We start from the raw sequence: 25,960 nt of genomic DNA on the forward strand, positions 1-25,960 counted from the left end.
TCCTTTGAAATGTTGAGGAAAACAGTCCGATAAACTCTGATTTTTGTGACTAAATAGGGAATTAAAAAGCCCTGGAAACTCTAAGCTCCTCTTCCTCCGGAAGCCAAGGTCCTCCCTCGGACACTGGGGATCCTGGGAGTACCCGTGACTCCTACGGCCGTTACGTGGGCCCACGCCCAGAAACCCCATTGCTCCGCCTCTCATCAATTGCAGACCCGCCCATTCATTCCACTCACACCCATCCTTGGAACCGTCCGTTCACCTTTCAATCAATTCAAATATAGCCAGGAGCAAACCAATCGCAAGCCTCTTCGAAGGGAAGAGGCGGGCATTTCCCCGGAAGTGTTTGTTAAAACCCCTCCAATCAGAGGCTCGGTGCGGGAAGTTTGAATTTTGCGGAGCTCTGGATTACAGACCTCTGTTTCTGCTTCTGAGGCGGCAGTGTTCTTCAGACCCAAAGGTTCCTTTACTTTTAGTTCAGTTGAGGTTTTACTCCAGAAGCTGTCTCAGGTAAGTGGGTGCTGGGGAGCTGGCGGGAGGGAGCGCACCCACTTTGTAGAAGGTCTGGAAGTCTCGGAGGACCGAGACCGTGGGCTAGACGCGCAGCTCAGGGGAGTCTCCTCTAGGACCGTGTTACAAGTCCTTCCTGTAGTTGATGACGCAGCCCTCCAGGAGCGTAAATGTTTGTTGCCCTGACCTGTGTGGTAGTAGTCAGCGTTTCGCCACCGGGGCGTAATTAGCCTTCGGGGCGGGATAGTATTTAGTAGGTACCGCTAAGTACTGTTGGCCCCAACCTTAAATTCCAGAAGCTCTTCTCAGATCCTGTGAAAACTGAAAACACCCCGGCTGAGAACTTCTAGGCAAGCAAGACTAAGGTATTTCTAGATTTTCAAGCTCGACGAAACTCCGGGAAGTCTAAGAACAGAGCTTAGATGTATGCGAAAAGCCAGGCTGCCTGACCTGGGATGCCAGCTCCACCACCCTTTAGCTGTGCTAACGCGAGCAGTTAATTTACTTCATCTGTATAATGGCGGTAATACTATCTTTTAGGGTTTACGTGATTATTAAGTATCCCTTTAGTGTTCGTTCTCTTTCTCCCTCTCCTTCCTTTCTCTGCGGTGTATAATGCTATGCTGTATTTTAAAATAACTAATTTTTATTTTATTTTTTCTTTTATATGTAGTAAATTCATACTTGGCAGGAGGTGACAAATCAAATAGTAGAGGAGGATTCTTGAAAAGCACAGTCCTTGGGTCCCTGCTGGCCCAGTTGGTAGAATGTGGGACTCTTCACCTCCCTGTAGAGAGTTGGAGGCCCAGGTTGGGTGTAGAGTTTACTTTAAAAAAAAGAAAGAAAGAAAGAAAGAAAGAAAGAAAGAAAGAAAGAAAGAAAGAAAACAAAACCAAACCACAGTCCCTTGTCACTGCCCCATGGCTCTTGAAGAAGAATCTTATTGGCATCCAGGTCATATGCATTCTGATTTTTAGACTCTGTTGATTGCTTTAAATCATGTAACATTTTAATTTGTTGCATATCTTTTGCAGATTTTTCTTTTATCTGGAGTTTTCTGGCAGATTTTCTTAGTTATTCTTGTTGAAGAGTATAGTGTGCTTATAATTTTTTTTTAACTTCCTAGTGCCTCCTGTTTATATTCTGGACCATAGCTTCCTGGGCTACCCTTCATCTGTCAAGCAAGTTCCTATTTAGAACTAAATAAGAAATATGTTTTATCTTTTGATAATCTCCTTCCCTCTCTTTAGTGTTACCTACTTTTTCCTTTTGTGTGTGTGTGTGTGTGTGTGTGTGTGTGTATTTTAATGTTTTTATTTTCAAAGACTCTGAGATAGGATGGGAGTTGGATTGAAATCTTAGTGTTTTAAATAATAAAAATCCATGGAAGTTGGTTTCTTTTTTCCTCTGATAGGATGTCTTCATCACATTTTGCCAGTCGACACAGAAAGGATTTAAGTATCGACATGATTAGAACCAAAATTGCTCATAGGAAATCACTGTCTCAAAAAGAAAACAGGCATAAGGAATATGAACGAAATAGACACTTTGGTTTGAAAGATGCCAACATTCCAACCTTGGAAAGTAGAATTCTTCTTGAATTAGATGAGACATGTCAAAAGCTTGTTCCAGAAAAGGCCAGTGTCAAGCCAAGTAAGTCAAGGTCCATTTTAACTTTAAATGCTTTGAAGAGTGAATAAAATTTGGTTTAATACCTAAGGTTAAGAAAATCCTGAACAGAAGCATGGAGTTTTGAAACATCATTCTGGGTAACTTGGTATTTTCTACAACTAAATGCTCTTTGTTCAAGGTAAAGGCTGTGCAAGTCCCTGGCTAGGCTAAAGCCATTCACCTATGGAGAATTATAACACTGTATTATCTATATTGACTAATAGGAATCCTAAAGTTCTTACTTTTGGGGCGTGGGAAGATGACTATTGACAAGAGAAATTAATAAGGGGAATCCATGAAATAAGGATACCTTATCAATGGGAAGGTTTCTCAGAAGAGCAAAGAATTTGCGATTTGCTAAAAGGACTTGGAGTCATTAGAAAGGAAAAAAACAATTAAAGAAGAAAGGAATGACCTCAGCAAAAGATAAAAATAATAAAAGTAGAGTGTCTTAGAAGGCAAGGGATGCTATAGACAAGAAGGAAGAAAACTGGGAAATGACTTGAATTTTGCCAACAGGAGCACTGGACCCCTATTTAGTTGCTTTATATAGCAGGCATTAGGAGTTGGATTGCAGTGAAATAAAGCGGGGGTGAGTGCTGAGTAAATGACAGAGAGGGGTTTTTTTAGAAGTTTTATAGAGAATGAAATGGGATGCTAAGTTGTTTAACTGTTCACTACTTCAATTTTATTATTTCTAGGACCATTGTAATATGTGGCACTTACAAGACTCCCTAAATATTCAAGCTTAATCAATTCTGTAAATGAGAGTGTTGGGCTAAAAGATTTCTTCTGGATTTATCATGTTTGTGGTTCTAAAGGAAAGTGAGAGAAAAGAATTGGATAAAAGTGTTAAAGGATTTTGTTTTTGAGATAAGGTGATCCATGCATGTTCAAAGGTCAAGGAAATGGGCTGGTAGTTGAAGGGGAGAAAGTAAAGAACAACATCTCTTAGAATTTGGGAGGAAATGAAAATGGGGTTATAGAATGATAGAGGATGGCTTTTCAAGGAGGAACTAGACATTTTTTGTCTGGGAACCAGAGATGATATGACTCCTAAGTCATCTCCTTGCCTCTTCTCTTGCCCCCTCAAATGCTCTATTCCTTGACCAAAATGTCAAATCAAAGTCTAACCCTTTCAGTATGCTATTAAAATATCTGGTTTATTTTCCATTTGCTAAGGACTAGAAGTGGGAGTGAGCCTGGTGTGTTCCAGAGAAAGCAAGTAGGCAAGCATGGCTAAAGAAGAATGAATAAGGGGTAGCTCCCACCCCTGTGGAGCCCTCAGGGGACATCATAAGGACTTTGACTTTTAGTCTGAATGAAATGAGAAGCTATTAAAGGATTAATAGGTGTTTATGTGAATTTGATTTATGTATTAGAAGCATCACTTTGGCTGCTGTGTTGTGAATAGATTATAGGGTAGCAAGCATGGCCTTAAGAAAACCCAAGTAGGAGATTATTACAATAATTTAGTTGATGATGGCTGATCAAAATGATAGCATTAAAGATAGGTAGTTGCAATCTGGATAGATTTAGGAGGTTGGACCTATAAGATTTCCTAATGGACTGGATGCAGGGTTGATAAAGAAGAGTAAAATGACTCGAAGGTTTTTGGCAGCACCACTCAGGACATAGTCTTGCCCCAAAAGTTAAATTTGAGTCTAATCAAAACCTTAGATATAATTTTCAGTTTATATAAAACATGAAGGCAAGAGGAATGAGTAAAAAACATGAGAAAGCAGACAAACAAATATACAGTGCAGGACATTCTGTGGGACAACTGACTAGCTTTTTTCAATGGGACCATAGCATGAGAAGTAAGGTGCCAATTGTATTACAAATGAATACAGGTGTTACAAAATATTGACGTTTCTGGAAGGACATGGGTTGGTCAGAGATCTCTCTCTGGCTGGTTGTGTTTGGTCATAAGCAAATCTCTCTGTTTGCTCCAGTGTGGTGTGTAAGTGTTATCTTTTACAGCATCAGAAAGATTGAAATACTGACAGGGATGTGACCATCAGGTGATCACTGGAGGAAAGAAAGCCTGAGAATTGAGAAGCCTGGGTATTGGAGGGGTCATCAAGATTTGCACTATGATGGTGACAGAGAGAGTAAGAGTGAGCTAGGAGCTAGAGCCTTCAAGGGACAAGAGGAAACTTGGAGGGCCTATAGAAGACAAGCTGGGGTACTGGATAGTGGAATCTGATGACATGAAATGTAAAGGTGGGATCTTTTAGTGACAAGGAGGAAATCACTGGGAAGCAGTGATGAGGATACCTCCCTTCTTTAGGTCCAGTGATAGCACTGGTGTGAGACGAAAAAACAGCCGTGTGAGAGGACAGCTAGGGAGACTGTCTTCAGGGAGAGCCAGGTTTCAGTCAGATCAAGAGATGAAGGGAACATTTAGAGAAGAAGTTGAGAATCCAGAGGTTTTGTTGCTTAACCATTTCAGCATCTGTGCTTTTGCATGTTCTGTTCTGGCCTTTTTTTTTTTTTAAACAACGTTATTGAGATGTAATTTACATGGCATAAAAAAAATCTACCTATTTTAAATACATGCTTATTTTTTAGTATATTTACTTACTTGGGGTATTATTTTCATGAATTATTTTTAACCCTTATCCAGTAGGCAAACAGAATCATTCTTCAGAAACTTTTTCAGGTATTCTCTTTTCTGAGGAGCCTTTCCTGGTCTTCCCATAGGGAGGTTTTTTCTGATTCTCTATTGTGTGCATTCTCCTATTTGTTTCATACTAAACCAGACTGAAGCTGTTCATTTCTCCAGGGTGCTGTGAGCCCTTCAAGGGTAGAAATTCTTACTTATTCACACTGCCTAAGCATGTCTTACACATAGCCTCTTCTCCTTCCCAAACCAGTTAAAGTAAACAGTATGTAGGTGGAAACCCAAGTTGAGCTGAAGAAACTGACAAGTAGCCCTAATATTGGGTATTCATTAATCTAACACTTAGTGGCTTAAAACAATATCAACATTTGTTATTTCACACAGTTGCTGTGGGTCAGGAATTTGGGTGCAGCTTAAATGGGTTGTGCTGGAGGTCACGGTCAAGATGTCATCCAGGGACGCATCTTGCAGGCTTGACTCAGACTGGGTGATCTGCTTCCAAGATGACTCACTCCCATGACTGGCAAGTTGATGCTTGCTTCTGGCAGGAGGCCTTAGAACTTTGTCATGTGGACATCTCTATAGGGCCATTCAAGTCCCCTTAAGATTCTACAAGGCCTTTGGCTTCCTCCAGTGCAAGCGATCCAAGAGGGGCCAAGGCAAACATTTCAGTGTCTATAATGACTAGTCTTGGGAGCCAAAACCATCATTTCACGGTATGTTGTTGGTAACCAGGCCAGCCCTGTTGAGTGTGGGAAGGGATGACATGCAGGCATCATCACCAGGAGGTGAGAATCACTGGGGTCAGCTTGGAGGGTGGCTATCATACAAGCACATTAATTCAAAAGTGAAGTAATGCATGCTTACTGTGTAGCAAGCAGTTAATAAATATTTGAAAAGACAAAAGCAAAAGAAATATAAATTTTAAAAGAATAGAGGTTGAAATAACTTGTTTGAGTGCTAAGGAATTAACAAAAGTTACTGAAAGCATTTCTTAACAGCAGTTGAAGTTAGAAGTTAGACATTTGCCTAACTTTTTTTCTGAAATGTATTATATACTGTGGGTTTTTTCTACCTAGGGTCAGTGAAAACTCTTCTAGGTGATCAACGAAAACAAATGCTCCAAAAATATAAAGAAGAAAAGCAGCTTCAGAAATTGAAAGAGCAGAGAGAGAAAGCTAAACGAGGAGTATTTAAAGTGGGTCTTTATAGACCTGATATGCCTTGTTTTCTGTTATCAAACCAGACGACTATGAAAGCTGAGCTAAGAAAGGTAAATTTATTATCCTTATTTGATGCAATAGTTCTTTTAACTGGAATTTTCTTTAAGAGATTAAAAAACTAGAATAACCACTTCTCCTAACTCTCTTTACTCATGTGACTAGTTGGTAGGGGGGTGGGAATGACATAATAGTAACTCAGAAGATGAAAATCAGGTCTGTTGATGTAGTTTATAGGTTCTTGAGATAGGAAAAAAGTGGGCAGAAGTCAGGTTCCAGTGAGTGACTGAGGAGGACTGGTCTGAGTGGCTGGAGTACTGAAACCCTGCACAGAGGGAGGGGTGATCTAAAGAAATGGTCAGTGAGTCAGGAAGGATGAAATTTGAACCGGGGCAGTGGGATTTGTAATTTAGGTAGTCGCTGGTGATGTGCTATTTTAAAGATAAGTATAAAAGATCTTAGACTGTGTACTCATTCCTGATTTAAATACAAATTGAATAACATAAAAACCTATTGAATACTGCCTATTTTTCTGGGCTTTCACACATCTCATTGATTTATTTAAATGATCTTTGATTTTTTGATTATTATCTGTGTATGACCTTAGGATAAGGGGGAAGGGACCCAAAATCAATACAATAGTGTTTAGGTAGGATGATATAAATAAATATATTCTATATATCAGAGGAGGGAGAGATTATTTATGTTTGGAGGAACGTCAAAGAAGACCTAGAAGGGATTAGATTTAAGCTGACTTTTCGAGATAGGATACCAATCATTGGTCTAAACTATAGACAACTATTTAAAAATGTTAAAAATATATGTAAGGGGAAGCAAATGGACAAAGGAAGAGAGAGAAAGAGAGACAAACAAAGAAGCAGACTCTTACCTCTAAAGAACAAACTGATAGTAACCAGAGGAGAGGTGGGTGAGGGGAGGGGGTCAAACAGGTGATGGGGATTAAGGAACACACTTGTCATGATGAGCACGGAATGATATATGGAATTGTTGAATCACTGTGTTATATACTTGAAACTAATATAACACTGTATGTTAACTATGCTGGAAATAAAATGAAAAACTTAAGGAAATAGATATATTATAGTGTGTGTATTGGGAACAAGAGACCCATCACAGTATTAAGTAATAAGATTCACCAATAATTTTTTTAAATTTTATTTAGATGGTCACTGTTGAATTCTGGTGGCCCTGCAATCTAGAGAAGGGCATAATTTCTTTAGCACTAAATTTTCCCTGAGATTTAGGGAAGAAAATTACTTCTTATCTAAGAGAGAAATCTGATTATGTTTAAGAAATTTATAGAATTGGGGTGCCTGGGTGGCTCAGTGGGTTAAGCTTCTGCCTTTGGCTCAGGTCATGGTCTCAGGGTCTTGGGATCGAGCCCCATATCGGGCTCTCCGCTCAACAGGGAGCCTGCTTCCCCCTTTCTCTGTCTACCTCTCTGCCTATTTGTGATACCTTTCTCTGTTAAATAAATAAATAAAATCTCTTAAAAAATTTTTTTTACAGAGTTGATAAATATCTTGCCACTTTTTTTTTGCCTTTTTTTAAATTTTTATTTTATTTTATTTTTTATTTATTTATTTATTTTTTATAAACATATATTTATTTTTTCCCCAGGGGTACAGGTCTGTGAATCTCCAGGTTTACACACTTCACAGCACTCACCATAGCACATACCCTACCCAATGTCCATAACCCCACGCCCCCTCTCCCAACCCCCCTCCTCCCAGCAACCCTCAGTTTGTTTTGTGAGATTAAGAGTCACTTATGGTTTGTCTCCCTCCCAATCCCAACTTGTTTCATTTACTCTTCTCCTACCCCATTAACCCCCCATGTTGCATCTCCTCTCCCTCATATCAGGGAGATCATATGATAGTTGTCTTTCTCTGATTGACTTATTTCGCTAAGCATGATACCCTCTAGTTCCATCCACGTTGTCGCAAATTATCTTGCCACTTTTTAATCAGTCTTTCTCATGCTAGATTTTTTTTCCACATTTTGTGATCAAGTGTCCATTTTCTTATTGACAGTGGAGAAATGCATAATCATGAGGCTTGAAGGCAAACTGTAAAAGCTGGGAGAGTAAGCTGTATAATATCTTTTCATTAAACAGAAAACAAAAGATCCTAATACTCTAGTCTGTTCATCTACCCCCTTCTGAATATGTCCAGCAAATCTTATTAATGAGGGTTCAAATACCTGGAAAATATGGCTTGAAATTTCTTCTTTCAGCTCACCGAGAAATGAGCTTTTTGTTTTTTTTTTTAAGATTTTATTTATTTATTTGACAGAGAGAGAGATCACAAGTAGGCAGAGAGGCAGGCAGAGAGAGGGGGAGAAGTAGGCTCCCTGCTGAGTAGAGAGCCTGATGTGGGGCTCAATGCCAGGACCCTGAGATCATGACCTGAGCTGAAGGCAGAGGCTTAAACCACTGAGCCACCCAGGCACCCCGAGAAATGAGTTTTGAAGCTGCTAATTTAAATGTACTTTAAGCCAAGCCAAAACCAGAAAAAATAGGAATTCAAGTTGGCAAGTATCTTTTTGCCATAAATGATCAAGGATAAAATTTAACTTTAAAATGGAAATTTTATTTCAAGAGAGACATGAAATTAAACTTTTGCCAATTCATTTTTTTAACTTTATTTTCTTTGACTGTTTTAAGGCTGTTCCATCTTCTGAACGGATTACAAGGTCAAAGGCCAAAGACCAAATGGAGCAGACTAAGGTAGAGTTGACAGTTAGTAGGTAATTGTTACAAAGATGACAAATTGTACTTTTCTTCTCAGAATAAATTAGTTTTTAATCTAATACCAGTTTTAAATGTGGTGATTAATTTGCTAGAGTTAATGGTACCAAAATCTGTATTATTGTTATGGTGATAAAACCGTCTTGGCTACTAAGGAAATACTCACCGAAAATATCTTTGCATGACATCCCTTCTGAGATGTATGCTAAACCTTATGCCACACTCTTTTGTTTACTGGGCTACTGTTATGCATTCTGTTATGTCATCATAAAATATAGATAGGGATATAAAAATAGAGCACCTAGGGTGGGTGTTATAAACTTACAGGTCTTCAAAACACCATGTGACTGAAGTTATTAAGATGATTACTAAAATAAAGGGATGTGGGCAAGGAAGAAAATAGTATGCCTCTTCATCAGGTGAGGAACCTGAATTTCATGTATTCAATAACATTTGAGTCTACCCATTTCTCTCTAGGGTATAGTAGTGAACAAAATGAACAAAATTCCTTGTTTTCATTGAGCTTACATGTGAGATAGACAATTAAAAAAAACAAGTATATAGCAGGTCAGATGGTTGTAAGTATTATAGAGGAGGTGAAAAAAAAAAAGAGTGAAGGGAGAAGGGGAGTACTAGAGTGGGTGTCAGGTGGAATTTTGATTGGGGCAGTCAAGTAGGGCCTCGCTAAGATGGTGGCATCTTGAGTGAAGTCTTTAAGGAGTGGAAGAGAGAACCATGGGAAAGAGCTTTCTATCCAGAAGAAGTTTCTAGACACAATTCAAAGGTCTTGAAGTGAAAACATGCCTGGTATGTTTAAGGATTCTCAGAAGATTATAGACAGCTATTTTTAATAACTCAGGTTATTAGCATTTTCTTTTTTTAAAGAATTTATTTATTTATTTGACAGAAAGAGATCACAAGCAGGCAGAGAGAGAGAGGAGGAAGCAGCCTCCCTGCTGAGCAGAGAGCCTGATGCAGGGCTCCATCCCAGAACCCTGGGATCATGACCTGAGCTGAAGGCAGTCTTTAACCCACTGAGCCACCCAGGTGCCCCTTATTAGCATTTTCTAAAGTCTAAGATTCTAAAGAAGCTGTGAGGAAAATTTCCATTGTATAATGCAAACCTTTTTTCTTCATCTCATTTTATTTGGGGAAGTAGATTTTTTGCCAGGTCATTTACAATAAACAGACTTGAGATATGGGTCAATTTACAGATAAAATATGTAGCAATTTGAGTGCTTACTTCCCGAGCACATACTCTAAAACTGGAACAATCCAGAGAAGGTTAGCTTGGCCCCTGCAGCAAGATGCATGCAAATTCATGAAGAGTTCCATATCCACCCCACACCCCCACCGCCCTCCCTGGCACTGCCTCAGCCTTGTGTTTGTGGTTCTGTTGCCCCTCATTTATTCATTGCTATTTTTAGGATGTCTACCCCCTTCCCCATTTCCCCCTTTTGTAAGTGACCCCTGGGGGGATGGGGTTTGCTCAATCCTTCTCTCCCTCTCACTCCACTCTTCTTCAGAAGAAGGTGGGGGTAGCAGAGATGTTTGGGAGTCTTTGTACGGTTGAATGAATAAAATGACTTGGAACACAGCCCCCCCAAAAAAGTGGCAATTTGATTCATTATGCAGTTAAATCACATAGCACCTAATCTTTTAAATAGATTAATAATGGGAGTGATGTTCGAACAATCCGACCTGGTCAGAGACAAACTTCTGAAAGAAAAGTGTTGGACAAAGAGAAAAAAGGTAGGAATTTAGCAGTTATTATATTATATATCTTAATAAGCTCTGATGTTACCACAACAGTAATTTAATAATAGCAGCAAGCATTTGATTTTGGTTATTTTTTTTCTCATAGTCACACAGACTGTAATGACCACATCCATGAGAATGACTCGTTCAGCCACTCAGGCAGCAAAGCAGATTGCCAGAACAGTCTCCTCTACTACAACAGAAAAGCCAGTCGCAAGAGCTACTAATGGTAAGAACTATTTCTTGATCAATGGCTGTTCTAGGATGTTTTGGTCTTTGATGCTTTTGGGTTCAGTTTTAAAAATCATCATGTACAACTCTGGATAAGAGGCAAAGAAATAGGAGATTCCAGTTCCCAAGGTAGTTTCCATGCCTCAGCAGCCAACTACACACAGTGGGTGCTCAAAGATGGAAGTACCTGATCGGGTGTTAGCAGCGCTTCAAAGAGAGAAATGAATAACCCAAATAAGTTAGAACCCGTCCATTTGGCGAAATACAATGTAAACATCAAAGAACAGTGTTATGAAAGAGTAAAATAGATTAAGTGCACAAAGAATAACAGATCAAATTCTGAGCAGTATGATCACAGTCCTAAAATATGTACGTGAATATGTGAACCTAGGATAAAACTGGAAAAATATATCCTAGAGTGTCAACAGTGATTGTTACTGAGTAATGTAATCTTGGGTTTGTTTTTGCTTTTTAGGATTTTATTTATTTATTTGACAGAGATCACAAGTAGGCAGAGCAGCAGGTGGTGGGGGGCAGGGTAGCAGGCTCCCTGCTGAACAGAGAGCCTGATGTGGGGCTTGATCCTGGGACCCTGAAATCATGACCTGAGCTGAAGGCAGAGGCTTTAACCCACTGAGCCACCCAGGCGCCCCTTGGGTTATTTTTTTTTAATTTTGTGGGGTTTTTGTGCTTTTCTTTATTTTCCTAATTTTCTATAACAAATAGGTATTTGGTAGTCAGAGGCAAAAGTAAAATACCTTGACACCTTGGTTTTGTTTTGAAAACAGATGGCCTATACTTGGCGGGAAATTTCATCTGTTTTTATCTCATTTATGACTCTTTATCAAAAAATCCTTTAAGATATACATTCCTCTTGTTGCCTTTTTTCCTTTTCCAAATTACCTGATCCTTTAAAAGCAGCATTTTCTATCTAGTCAAAATAGCTGTCTTATTTCACTTTTATTTTAGATAATGAAACAGAAAGAAAGACACAAAATCAAGGAAGACCTGCCAAAAAGATAGAAACAAAACCTGACAAGGTAAAGTATAAACACCTATTTATTTCTAGATACTTTGAAAATCTTATTGTTATTTTCATAAAGCTGAAATTAAGCATACCGAACTGTTTCAAGAGGGTTAAACTACATGTGTGTTAAAACGTCTTGAGCCATTAAGAAGCATCAAAAGGATTTACTGTTGTTGTCTTTCAAGTATTACATCCTCAGAGTTTTATAGCTAGAGAAAGCATAATTTGGTTAATGGGAGATAAATATAATAACGCAGCTGACAGAAACCTTCACATGGAAATTCACTAAGAGATAAGATAGAGTAGGCTGAAATATATTGACTTTGGATTCATTTAGGCATGACTTTGGATATTGTCTCTGCTTCCAGTTAGCTAGATAACCTTGGGCAAGTTATGAGTTTGTTTTCCCATCTCTAACATGCAATACTTTACATGAAGTAGTTTTAAGAATGAAATAATCTGGGGCACCTGGGTGGCACAGTCAGATAAGCATCCGACTCTTGGTTTCAGCTCAGGTCATGATCTCAGGATCCTGGGACTGAGCCCTGTGTCAGGCTCCATGCTCAGTGTGGAGACTGAGATGTTTTCTCTCTCCTTCTCTCCCTCTGCCCCTCCTGCTCGTGCTGTCTCCCTCTCAAATAAGTAAATAAAATCTTTAAAAAAAAAATGAAGTAACACAAATTTCTTTTTTTAGAGATTTTATTTATTTATTTGTTAGAAAGCACAAGCTGGGGGAGCAGCAGGCTGAAGGTAAAACAGGCTCCCCACTGAGCAAGGAGTCCCCAGGACCCTAGGATCATGACCTGAGCTGAAAGCAGATGGTTAGCAGGTTGAGCCATCCAGGTGTCCCATGAAATAAGCTAAATTTCTGACAGCATCTAGCGTAGAGCCTAGTAGAATCTTCAAAAAAGAGTCACCAATTTGAGGACCCAATTCCTTGGCTTATGATCCACGTTATAATTCCTTAACCCTAAAAATAAAAGTTTTGCCAGAGTGTAAGAAACCTGGCTAGATTCTCATAAGAATCAAACTTAGCTCCTCCAAGGAAGGCAGTATAGGATAAACCTTCGTAAGCAAGCAGGTGGATCTCATAGTTCTTCCCATAAGATTGGTTTCCTCCATAAGGGTTAACCTAGGTTTTTACTTTCACTGCCATGTTGGCCTCAGGGACATTGTCACCCTTAAATTCTTGTCCAGGTTGAAATACTCTGGTTCCCATTCATATCTTGTCGAAAATCAGAATCTTCTAAAAATTATATTTAAATGACTACGTGAAATGGATGAGGGGAAGTCAAAAGGTACAAACTTCCAGTTACAAAACAAGTAAGTCCTGGGATGTAACATATTACATGGTGACTGTAGTTAATTCCATATTGCATATTTGAAAGTTACAAAGAGAGTAGATCTTAAAAGTTCTCATCACAAGAAAAAAACTCTAGGGCACCTGGGTGGCTCAGTGGGTTAAGCCTCTGCCTTTGGCTCAGGTCATGATCTCGGGGTCCTGGGATCGAGGCCCGCATCGGGCTCTCTGCTCAGCGGGGAGCCTGCTTCCCCCTCTCTCTCTGCCTGCCTCTCTGCCTGCTTGTGATCTCTCTCTCTCTGTCAAATAAATAAATAAAATCTTAAAAAACAAAAAAAACCAAAACTCTATAACTATGTATGGTACTAACTAGACTTACTGTGGTGATCATTTCACAATATATACAAATATTGAATCATGTTATATACTTAAAACTAATGTAATGTTATATGTTAATTTATATCTCAAGTGAAAAAAAATTAAATTGACTTGAAAAAGAAGATATGCTTCACATTTTATATGGTTCATCTTACTGTGTAACACTGAAAAATAATTTTGCTCATATGACAAGGTTATTTATAATCAAGATTATTTGCAAAAAGGATTTGGTACTTGACAGAAGTAGTCATCTAATAAACATTGGATTTCTGATTCTGAAACTATTGTAATTATCAGCATAATCTAAGTAAAAAGAAGTCTGTATTTGTTAGGTGAGTTAATTTTTCCACCTTAGTTTTCATATATTTTAATGTGTTGTAACACCTAAAACCTATTTATTCCTATAACGAAGACTGGTTCTCTCTCTTTCTGGATCATAGTAATGGTTTATTGCAGGTGGTCTTATGATTCCATGTATTCATTTCACTGTGTTTGTTTTCGTCTCTTTAAATTATGTTTGTGGGACATATATCTCAGCTTCCAATTTTCAGTCCTGTAAGAATTGGTCAACTGTATCCCCAGAAGAGGAATTCTCACTCTCTTCTCTTTATTCACAACTAGGTTGTTTCTTTCAAAGTCGATAGTGAAGAAGATACTTTGGGTTCACAAACCAGTGCAACAAAGAGAATGGATCCAGATGGAATCTTACCAAAGATGGAGAACTTACCGAAGACAAACACTGCAAAAATGAAAGGGAAGAATTCCTTTGCACCTCAGGATTTTATGTTTCAGCCACTGGATGGCCTGAAGACCTATCAAGTCACACCTATGACTCCCAGAAGTGCCAATGCTTTCTTGACACCCAGTTATACCTGGACCACTTTAAAAACAGAAGTGTAAGAATGTAATGTTAATAATGAGTTTCTTGCAAAGATGGGTAACAAATGCTTTTCTTAGATTTAGCCTGTGCTTTTTAAAAGTTCTTATTTAGTTTATTTACTTATAAATCGTGAATATTTGGTTTTTAAAAAAATGCTTCAGAAAGCTACAATAATCTATTTGACAGTTTTGCTATTTCCTGTGCATTGTTATTAACATTATTTTGACAGTACAATTTGTGTTTTGTTGCTTTGAATAAATGACTATTTTAACACTTAGAAATAAAGTTTTAGAAAGAAGTAATTGCTATAATACTGTAGCTCAGACATGGGCTTTTGTTTGTGGTTTTTTGCTGAGAATTACTTTAGAAAAATTACCTCTAAAGACAAAAATGATTAACTTGCAAAATGAGGAGTAGGGCTTACAGTGGGATCACTCGGAATCTTTAAAAGGCAAGATTGTTTGCAGACTGGCTGTTGGCAAATTTACTAGAAACTGCTCAACAGCAGCAAGACTATTAAGTGTTTGTTCCGCTAAGAGATCTTCAAATCTTTAGACCTCATTACAATTAGTAAAGATGGGCATCCCCACTATATAGGTGTTTAAATTTTTCTGCTCTGCTATGGAGATAGATAGATAGATAGATTTTTTTTTTTTAAGATATTTATTTATTTATTTGACAGATCACAAGTAGGCAGAGAGGCAGGCAGAGAGAGAAGGAGAAGGAAGCAGGCTCCCTGCTGAGCAGAGAGCACGATTCAGGACTTGATCCCAGGACCCTGAAATCATGACCTGAGCCGAAGGCAGAGGCTTAACCCACTGAGCCTACCCAGGCACCCGGATATATTGTTTTTAAAATGAACATACTTCGGGGGCACCCAGCTGGCTCAGTCAGAAGAGCCTGCAACTCTTGATCCTGGAGTCATGAGTTCAAGCCCCACGCTGGGTGTAGAGATTAAATAAACTTTAAAACACTATACATTTCTATTTTTATCTCAGGTTTTTAAAAAGCAATGTAATTTTGAAATCCTTCAATTAGATGTATAGGATTCATGCTTCAAGAAGTATATTTTTGCTCTTGTTTTCAGTGATAAGACTCAAGTGACAAAAGAAATTTTGGCTCAACAATGTAAAACTTACTCTATACAGACAGTACATCAAGATTCAGATAAACTACAGTGTACTTTGGGTTCTCTAACAGTTTGGAATAAAGGTATGGTATTTTAATTAAATGTTTACTTGCCTTCTGGATTGTGATTTATCAGAGATTTGTTTTCGAACCCCACAAGTTTAGAAGAGATGGGAACATGGGGAAAGACATCTGGGATTAGGAATGCAGACTGAGAAAAGGAGAAAATAAATGTAAATTTGAAGAGATGAAATCATTGAGACCTTTTAGAGGAGATGTGGTAAATGAAATCATTGAAGCAGAAATAAAATGTTAAAATTCAACAACAAAAAAATGAAAGGATTTTTAAAATTTGTCTTTTGTAGGGAATGTCATTTTAAAAATGTTTCTTTGAAATTTATATGTGGTGTTTTCTTTGTAGAACATGTCTTAAATAAAGATGAGACTACTAAAAATTCAAATGGCCTTACAATAAAAGAAGTCCCATCACTTGAAATAAATAAAGATCAGGTATCTCAGCCCCACCATGATGTGCCATATTTCAGGTTTGTCCATGTGTTCCTAGTGTAAGAATTTGTATTAATGTGTAGATATTTAAAACCAAAATTAAACTATTTTAACCTTGATATAATAGATAAATTAGATTCTGGGTGATTTTCATTTGTTTTTTAAAATGTATTTTTTCAGTAGCTAGTATTTTCTTTCATGTGGTTTCTAATTTGAAAGGTAGAAAAATGTACAAGTGAGAAGCCCTTTCTCAACTGTCTCCTAATGCTGCAATTCAAACCTTCCATGGAGGCAAGTGTTACTCATGCTTTGTGAAAACTTTCAGAGATAGGTAACATATATAGAGAGACAAACATATGTATTTTTTCCTTTTTTTATACAAATAATAGCTTACTATTCTGTTTTCATTTAATGTTTATTGTAGGAGACATTCCATTTTAATACTTAAAGAGCTTTTTCATGTTGTTATTTTGTTTGTGGGTGTGGGTATGTGTGTATGTTTAGTGACCACATAGTATCCAATTATGTGGAGGAACCACAATTGACTTAATAGTAGATTGCTGTTGCTGATTATTTACATTGAGTTCTGTCTTTTACTAATACACTCAAGGCTGCAAAGAACAATTTTGTATACTTTCCAGTTCTCTCATGTGAAAATATGTAACGACCTCAATTTACATTCCCTTCAGCAAGTGAGTATGGGGAGTTCCTATTTTCTCCTACTCCTCCCCACCACGCCAAAAAAAAAGAACCAAGTTAATATTTTATAAAAGAAGGATAGTGGGAGATGGTAGGAAGCTCTTTGGCCTACTAACTCATGAGATAGGATTACTTTTCTCCAACTGTGAAGAGTGAAAATTAACATCCTGTTTGGGGAACCTCAACCATGTCGCCTACAGACCTTGGAAACAAACCAGAGGACTGCATTTGGAGACAGGCCCCAACCTTCCACATTACACAGGAAATGATTTAATGCCGCTATTTTTTTTTTAAGCTTTTTATTGTGGAAAATTTTAACATATATGAAAGTGCAGGGACTTGTACACTGAACCCCCATCACTCATGGTCAGTCTTGTTTCATATTTATTCCCATATACTTCTGACTCAAGGTATTTTAAGAATATCCCAGATAATCATATCACTTCATCCATAAATATTTTTGTCGGTATTTTTCAAAGTTAAAGACGCCTGTTAACATAACCGTAACACTTATTGTGGTTAACATAATCATAATAATTACTTGATGTCATAAAATATCCAGTCAGTATTCAAATTTTCTAATTATAGTTCACGTGCAGGCATGCACACATACATGTTTATATATATGTTGTGGTTTTGGTGTGTTGTGTTTTTGGGGGTTTTTTTTTTTTTTTTTTGGAGAGCAAGCATGTGTGTTGCAAGCGAGGGGCAGAGGGGCAGAAGGATAGGGAAAGAGAGAATCTTAAGTAGACTCCAGCCCAGCGTGGAGCCTCACGCGGGGCTCATCTCCCAACCCCAAGATCATGACCTGAACTGAAATCAAGAGTCAGACCCTTAACTGCCTAAGCTCCCAAGGCGCCCCATGCTATTATTCTTGAATGAACATAGCAAGAACATTCTCATACCTTTTTCAATATAATGTTAACAATTTTTTTGAGCTTTGCCAGTTAAGTAGATAAGAAATATTATCTTGCCTATAGTCTCAATATTTATTCAATTATGAATGAGTATCTTTTTATATGTTTGAAAGCTGCTTCAATTATTTTTAGAGCACAAAATTTTAGAATTATAAAGGATTTTAGCAATTTAGCTAGTCCATTGTGTTTTCAACTATGAGACATTGAGATAATAAGCAATTTACCCAACTAAATAATGTCAGATCTAAGCCAGTTCTCTTTTCTCATAAATTAAGTCCTTCTCTGTCATGTCACTGGATATAAACAGCTAAAGTTTTCCTCTAAGAAACAAAAACTATCCTCAGTTTCTCCTGTGAGGATGCTTTTCAGAAAGAAACAGATTACGCTTACCTTAGGCCAGTGTTTCTTAACCTTGGCACTATTGACATCTTAGACAAGATAATTGTTGTGGGGACCATCTTCTGCGTTGTAGGTTGTTTGGTAACATCCTTGGCCGGTAGCGCTCCTCCGGTTCATGACACACAAATGCCTCTAGACATTGTCAAATGTGTCCTAGAGGACAAAATTGACCCCCGTTGAGAACCGCTGCCTTTGGAGTGGCAAGCAAAGCCTAATAATTACAGAGAATCAGAAAGGCTCTATCATTGTAATTTCATGCTTAACAGCTTTTAGCTTCAACTTACTCTTGAGAGTTGGGTTGGTCTTAGCTCCGTGGACAATAACAAAGAGCTAATAACAGGAGAAGTAAGGAACATCTGATTGTATAAAGTCTTTAAAAAATAAGAATGGAAGAAATTGGAAATACTAGCGTGAAAAGTGGCTCTTGGCATTAACCATTTGGGTACGTTTCAGGTGTAGAAAGAGGGACAGAGTGTATCAACTTAGATTTGTGGATTTTAATATATCACAGTTCAGAAAGTCAGCATCAACTCTGAAAAATTAACATTGTGACTATCTTTTAAACCTTCCTAATGTTACATGTGTCAGAATGTGAATACTTAGGTATTAATATAAGGAACATTTAATAAAACTGAAATGTATGTCATAATTTTAGAAATATTCTTCAGTCAGAAACTGAGAAATTAACTTCGCACTGCCTTGAGTGGGACAGGAAGCTTGAATTGGACATTCCAGATGATGGTGAGGGAACATTTATATTTTTTTGTTTTAGTTTTGGTTTTTAAAATATGGTTATATTTATCCAAAACAAAGATCTAGGGTTGTCCAGCTGAACTGGCTACATTGTTATTCAAAACAGCAAGAATTTTTCATATCTCAACATACGTTTGCTAATATCTCTGTGCTAAAATGGTACATGATTTCAAAGATTTAAGTAATTAGAATATTGATTGTTATTCCTGAAAATTAAACATTTACCCATTATTCGATTGATAAAACTATGAATGGCATCTGTAATTGTTATTGTCTAATCAAACATAAATATTCTAAATGAAAATTACCTATATCAATATGGAACAGATTTTCAGGAAAGTTGCTTAATCTTACTTATTTGGGGAAGCAGTTTAAAAAAAAAAATCATTTGTGTTTTGTCAGTGTGAAGTCTTTCATTGATACTGATGTGTGATGAGTTGTTTGTGATTGAATTATTATTAAATACAAGGAGAGTGCTCTTGATTGTACAGCAATATGTATGAGAATGAATATTGCTAATTTTTAGCAGGAATTAAAGCAGATAGTGAATGCTCAGTATTTGTAAAATAAAGTTTTGTAGTGGTATTTTTAGTTTTGCATGAAGGTAAGAATTTGATTCTATAAGCCTGAGGTTATTTACTTTGAGGTCTTCTTATCAGCTGGTAGGCTGGCAATAAAGGTCCAGTTTTGTACTTTAACTTTCAAAAACCTCATATTTCCTTTAGCTAAAGATCTCATTCGGACAGCAGTTGGGCAAACAAGACTCCTTATGAAAGAAAGGTTCAAGCAGTTTGAAGGACTGGTAGACAATTGTGAATATAAACGAGGTGAAAAGGAGACTACCTGTACAGATCTGGATGGATTTTGGGATATGGTTAGTTTTCAGGTATGTAGCTAAGCATTTTCTGTGTATTAACTCTGTGGGTCTTTTTGAAAATGGAGTTAGTAAAAATAAAATGGGGATAATGGGAGCTGATTTTAGGTACCTGCAATATTAAATGAGGTATTAGATAATATCTTTATAAACTGTAAAGCACTGTCTAAATTTTAAAGATAGATTGATTGATTATATTGCAGGAAAGAGAGCACAAGTGGTGGGAGGGGTAGAGGGAGAGAGAATTTAAGCAGACTCCCCACTGAGCATGGAGCCTATCATGGGGCTCGATCTTACAACCCTGAGATCATGACCTGAGCTGAAACTAAGAGCTAGATTCCTAACTAACTGAACCACCTGGGCGCTCCAGTACTGTCTAAATGTTATAACTGATGTCCACTTCTTTCCTATGTTGTCAGGGTGATTTCCAAAAGGTTTGGAAATTGAGATTATATTCAATTGTTGTATAGACTTTAATGACTATATTTGAGAAAAATGAACAAATTTAGTCTTTACTAGTTAAGATCAGCTAGCAATTACTGAGTTCTTACTGTGTGCCAGGCATTGTGCCAGGAGTTGAAAAACCGTCACATTCTCTCTCCCAGAGAAGTTTGTAACTTATTAGAGAGTCAGACACAACATATAACTGCACTCTAATGTACGTACATACTCTAATGTAATGTATGATAGTGGGACTCACTAGGAAGATCAGGAAAAGTGTGGGAGGACATGACACTTTCTATAGCTTTTTGATCTTAACTTAGAGATTAACATACAAAATACTATTTCAGGAACCAGTAGCCAATAATCATTAGACATTTGAGGGAAGCCTCAAACCTGAGGGGAAAAAATAAGTTAAAGCACCCTAGAAAGAAAGCTTTTTGGTTGGAGGAAATGAGGATAATAAAGGAGAAAATAACTTTTAAATGCAAATGTTAGTATTCTCAAAGACACCAGACATTTCCTCTGCCAAATAAGAGCAGCTATTAAAAAAAGAACATTCCAAGAACAACAAAAATTACTCTTTGAAGTTAAAAACTATGAGAGCAGAAATATAAGATTCTATAGAAAGTTGGAATATGAAGTTAATGTCTGAGGATGCAGAATCCTAGGAAAACTCATACGCTGTTGATGGGAAAGTAAAATGTTACCATCAGTTTGGAAAATAGCTTGGCAGTTTCTTAAAAAGTTAAATGTAAATTTACTATATGTCCCAGCAATATCTAGATATTTACCCCATGAGAAATGAAAACAAATGTCCACCCTAAGATTTCTGCGTGAATATTCACAGACGATCATTCATCATCACCAAAGTAGAATCAATTCAAGTGTCCCTCAACTGGTGACTAGAGAGTGATGTATTTATACAGTGAAATGCTCCTCAGCAATGAAAAGGAACAAAGTACAGATACATGTTACAACATGGAAAAACCTCAAAAACATCATGCTAAGTGAAAGAAGCCACATATGAAAGACTATATATTGTATTATTCTATTTAATATCAACTGTCCAGAAAAGGCAAATCCACAAAGAGTTATTTGCTTGGGGCTGGGAGTGGGAATGGGGATTGACTAGCACATAGGAAAGAAGATCTTTTATGCTAAAAATATTCCACATTTGGATTGTGGCAATGGTTGCACAACTCTGCCAATTTACTGAAAATCACTGAATTGTGCATTTAGAACTGGTAAATTTTATAATATTAGATTAAACCTCAAAACAGTTCTTAAAGGAAAAAAAAAGAGTTCCCCCAGAGTTAACTTGAAGAGGCTCCCAACAGCCGAAGCTGGGAAATGATCAGTAGATGATAAACATAAACAATATGAAGACATCAAAAATCTTCAAATATATCAATTAATATAACACTAAAAAACACAAAATAATTGGCTGCTTTTTTTTTTTAAGATTTTTTACTTATTTATTTGACAGAGATCACAAGTAGGTAGAGAGAGAGGAGGAAGCAGGCTCCCTGCTGAGCAGAGAGAGCCCGATGGGGGGCTTGATCCCAGGACCCTGGGATTATGACCTGAGCCGAAGGCAGAGGCTCCCTCTGAGCCACCCAGGCGCCCCAGTTGGCTGCTTTTAAAGGATGGTAGTGAACCAGCTCATTATTTTTTTTATTATTATTTTTTTATTCATATGATAGAGATCACAAGTAGGCAGAGAGGCAGGCAGAGTGAGAGGAAGGGAAGCAGGCTCCCCACTTAGCAGAGAGCCCGATGCGGGACTCGATCATGACCCGAGCCGAAAGCAGAGGCTTTAACCCACTGAGCCACCGAGGTTCCCCGAACCAGCTCATTATTATGAAAACTGGTAAATACATAAAAACTGGATATAAACCAACACATCATCCTGACTTCCTAAACACAATTCACATCTGGGCTATACAGCAATGGACATTATTATGTTTTCTTACCTTTTTCTCTACTGAATCATTTTTGCTTTTCATTTGTTTAGTCTTTCTGTGTCTATCATTAGTTCACCTCTAAAGTCTGTATAAACCTCCTCGACACAATTTAAAAAGCAAAGAAATCAGGTATTATATTTAGTTCAGCTTCCCAGAGCCCAATCTCACAGAGCCCTATGTCCTCCTGCTCCAACCTCAACTACTGCTTCCTAACTGCACACCTCAACTCACCTCAGCCCCATTCCCATAGCCCCCATCTGGAGATCAGTCCCACCTTCCGCTTCTTGGTTTACTCCCTCATTTTTGGTGATATGTTCTCACTTGGTTTCCTAAGAAAAGGACCATGAGGGTAAAATTTGAGACTTTGGGTGTCTAAAAACTGCCTTTTCACCCTCAAACGTGATTGGCTGGGTACAAAACTCTGGGTTGAAAGTTATTTTCCCTCAGAGGTTTGAGGGCATTTTCTCTCAGCTTTCAGTGTTTCAGTGTTGCTGTTGAGAAATCCAAGGCTATTTTGATTCTTGACCCTTTATATAAAATTTGTTTTTTCAAATTAAGTTGGATGGCTCTAGATGTCTGAGAACTCTTTTCTGCCTAATGTCAGCTAACAGATTTTCCTGTTTTCTTCGAAAAATATTGTAGTTTTAGTTCCACAGTTTGTTATCTGATTCATTTGAGTTCATTTTTGTGTATGATATAGGTAAGAATCTAAATTCATCTTTTTTCTGTGGATATTCAATTTCCCCAGCACCGTTGTTGAAAAAACTATCGTTTCCTCATTGAATTACATTGACACATTCATTGAACATCAGTTGATCATAAGTATAATCCTGAGTCTTTTTGGAACTTACATTTTTCAGGAGAGAAACTGAGAATACATATGTGTATATATGCGTAGTAGGCGAATGTGGGCATGTTTGCTAAACTGTTGACGGTGGTGACCTCTTTGGAGGAGATTGGGAATACCAGATGGATAAGGATCATACACTGACATCACTGACGCCGTCTTTGGCTCCCCATCTTGTTTATGTCTGCACAGTGACCTCTCTCAGAGCTATGTGTTTTAGACCCAGCGGACATTAATGTAAGCCCTGACTGGAATGTGGGAAGGCTTGTTCTGATCTTCCCTAAAGTGGCACACAGAAGGCACCACTTCAGATAACTAGAAGAGATAAGGACCATACCAGGAGGATAAGGGTCATACATTCTCATTCTGCTAGTGGATATATTACTTGAATCTTTTAAAATGACATTGTGTCAAGAGAATGAGAAGGCAAGCCACAGACTGAGAGAGAAAGTATTTGCAAAAGACATTGTGTTTAAAAATCTAAAAAAAGAAGAAGAAGACATATTGTGTTCTGTGTTCACATTGTATAATTTAGGAAACAAAACATATAAAATGTCTCTTGCATTTTAATGGTCAAAAATAAATTAGGAGGGTTCTTCGTATTTGACCCTTTTTATGTAGATATTGGAAGCTTGTAAAACCAAAAATAACAGCAATTTACCATAAGAATTCTTTTTTAGGGGGACGCCTGGGTGGCTCAGTCGGTTAAGTGACTCATGTCATGATCCCAGAGTCCTGGGATCGAGTCTCGCATCAGTCTCACATCGGGCTTCTTGCTCATTGGGGAGCCTGCTTCTCCCTCTGCCTGCCACTCCCCCTGCTTGTGTTCTCTCTCTCTCTATTGGATAAATAAAATCCTAACCAAAAAAAAAACCAAACACTTGATTTGAATACTAAATTGAGAATGACTTAATTTAAATTATATGCCACCAGTCCAAGTCACCATTCTTAATTTTTTTTGAAGCTTCAGTGGTTAGCTTTAATCTGATAAACTTGTACTTTATTTATTAACAGATAGAAGATGTAAACCAAAAATTCAACAATTTGACCAAACTTGAGGAATCTGGATGGCAGAACAATAATAATATAAACAAAAAAGTTGTTCGGGTAAGTTTGTGGTTTTATATCCAAGTTTCTCATACAGACTCTTCTACTTTAACAAATTTTTATTTTTAAGCTATAAAAACATTTAGCTTCAGATTTTTTATCTTTTTCAAATAAAGTTCCATGTGTTAATTAAATGTCCTGATTGCCTGTGAAGAAAGAATAAGGAAATGGTCAACACTAAATTTAGTGTCATTTCTGGAGGGAGGGAGGGGCCGTAATTGAATTGGGACACCTAGAGGGCTTCTAAGTTACTAAACAGTGGATATCTGCATGTTTGTTTTATACTGCAAACTGTGCATCTCCATTTTGTTGTAATTATAATAGTAGCACTACATAATTCATATAATGTGTAGTCTGCGCCAAGTACTGTTCCATGTATTTTACTTGCATAAACTCATTTAATCATCACAACAGTCCTGTAAAGTGGGTTCTGTTCCCCATTTTACAGTTGAGGAACCTGACAACCAGAAATTACTTGCCAAAGGTGGAGCTGTGTTTCAGGGCCAGACTTTCTCATTCCAGAATCTGTGTTTCCTAGTCAGTAGGCTATGCCACCTCTCTTTTATGTAGTCTTTTGAGTGATCTATTTCAAAATGAAAGAATTCTTAAATAGCAGAGAGGAACAAATGGCTCTTTAGAACATCTATCTTCTTCCCTATGCTTTATGTTGTAAATTTTCTTATTTTCTATAACATTTGCTTTGTTAACATGATACACTTCCATTCTTGTCTCTTTGTTTCTAGTAATGTTTTGAACTCAAATGTTCTTGGGCAGATGGATGCTTCTCAAACCACTTTGCATGTTGCCAGTTTTTCTTTAAATTTTAGAAGAAGACCTTTGGTTTAGAATCAGGTTTCTAAATTGGTTATTATTATGTAATCCAAATAAGATCTGTTTTAAATCCTATCATAGGAGTTTAAGGTGGTAGAATATTAAAAGAACCTATTACAGTGTCATTTTACTAATGAAGTTTCATGACAGGTGACTAAATTAAATGAATGGATTTCAGATCTGTGAAACAGGGAAGAAAGCTGGAATATTTTGAAGCCACTGTGGGTATCTCTTATTGAGTACCTGGTCCTGGAAACATGAATGTCATCAGTGCTGCAGATAATGGCTGTGTCAGTATGACATTCAGTCAGAGCCTTGTAATTCTGTCCCTCATCACCAGGTGTCTCTGTCTCCTCTTTATTCTACAGGCTGCTGTTAAGATTATGGGACAAATAAACTAAAACTATTACCTATACTTTGATACCCTTTCCTCTGACCTCTTCTTCATTGATCTCTCATTCCATCATTTAGCCTTGTTTTCTCCTTTTCCATCAGTTTTTAGACATGTTTAAGGGTCTGAATTAGTTGGATTAGAATTTATCTTTATTTCCATTAAAGAAAAAAACATCTTGTGATGTTCCCAACTCCTAATCACAGACAGTCTTCTAGAAAAAGCTGTCTATACTCTGTTGCTACTATGTTGGTTCTCACTTCTCTCTCCAACTCACTGCAATTCAGCTTCACCTCTCTCTCTGCCTCTAGAACAGTTATCACCAAGGATATTGATTCTCTAGTCACTGAATTATTAGATACTTACTTTTAAAATCCAACCCCCCTGCAGGATTAAATGTGGTTGATTCCCTCCTTCTTGAGATTATATTCTGATTCTCCTTCTGCCTCTGTGCCCATTCTTCAGTCATGTTTGCAGTTTGGTTTTCCATTTATCCCTTACATGTTTGTCATATCATATTTCTACCTCAACACTATTTTTTTTTCCACATTCTCTCTGTACAGTCTTGCCCATCCTGTGATGAATCCCAGATCTGTATTTCAAACCACACTTAGTGCTAAGCTCTAGCTATATATAGCCTGACTCCATGTACCTTAAGATTTTAAGGTATGTTCCAAACTAAAGTCATCTGTACACACATCACTATTTCTCTGTCTCAGAGAATAGTA

The 25,960-nt window shown here is 37.5% G+C and overlaps 1 protein-coding gene and 1 non-coding gene across 2 annotated transcripts in view; both read left to right on the forward strand.

Moving 5' to 3' along the window:
* Positions 1-430: 430 nt before the first annotated feature.
* Positions 431-25,960, forward strand: part of DLGAP5 (DLG associated protein 5) — a 39,241-nt gene continuing 13,711 nt past the window's right edge. The window contains exons 1-13 of the mRNA XM_032875334.1: positions 431-510; positions 1,925-2,163; positions 5,887-6,080; positions 8,714-8,776; positions 10,465-10,549; positions 10,662-10,784; positions 11,756-11,826; positions 14,113-14,387; positions 15,459-15,583; positions 15,921-16,044; positions 18,677-18,762; positions 19,500-19,660; positions 23,918-24,010. Coding sequence (XP_032731225.1) covers positions 1,926-2,163; positions 5,887-6,080; positions 8,714-8,776; positions 10,465-10,549; positions 10,662-10,784; positions 11,756-11,826; positions 14,113-14,387; positions 15,459-15,583; positions 15,921-16,044; positions 18,677-18,762; positions 19,500-19,660; positions 23,918-24,010 — 1,638 coding nt within the window. The 5' untranslated portion in view covers positions 431-510; position 1,925. The remainder of the gene's footprint in view (positions 511-1,924; positions 2,164-5,886; positions 6,081-8,713; positions 8,777-10,464; positions 10,550-10,661; positions 10,785-11,755; positions 11,827-14,112; positions 14,388-15,458; positions 15,584-15,920; positions 16,045-18,676; positions 18,763-19,499; positions 19,661-23,917; positions 24,011-25,960) is intronic.
* On the forward strand, positions 10,033-10,138 carry LOC116878145. Its single transcript, XR_004384777.1, has one exon. It is a non-coding gene; the product is annotated as a U6 spliceosomal RNA (small nuclear RNA).

This window comes from Lontra canadensis, unplaced genomic scaffold, assembly GCF_010015895.1.
Source record: "Lontra canadensis isolate GAN:19392208 unplaced genomic scaffold, GSC_riverotter_1.0 scaffold55, whole genome shotgun sequence".
NCBI lineage: Eukaryota > Metazoa > Chordata > Mammalia > Carnivora > Mustelidae > Lontra > Lontra canadensis.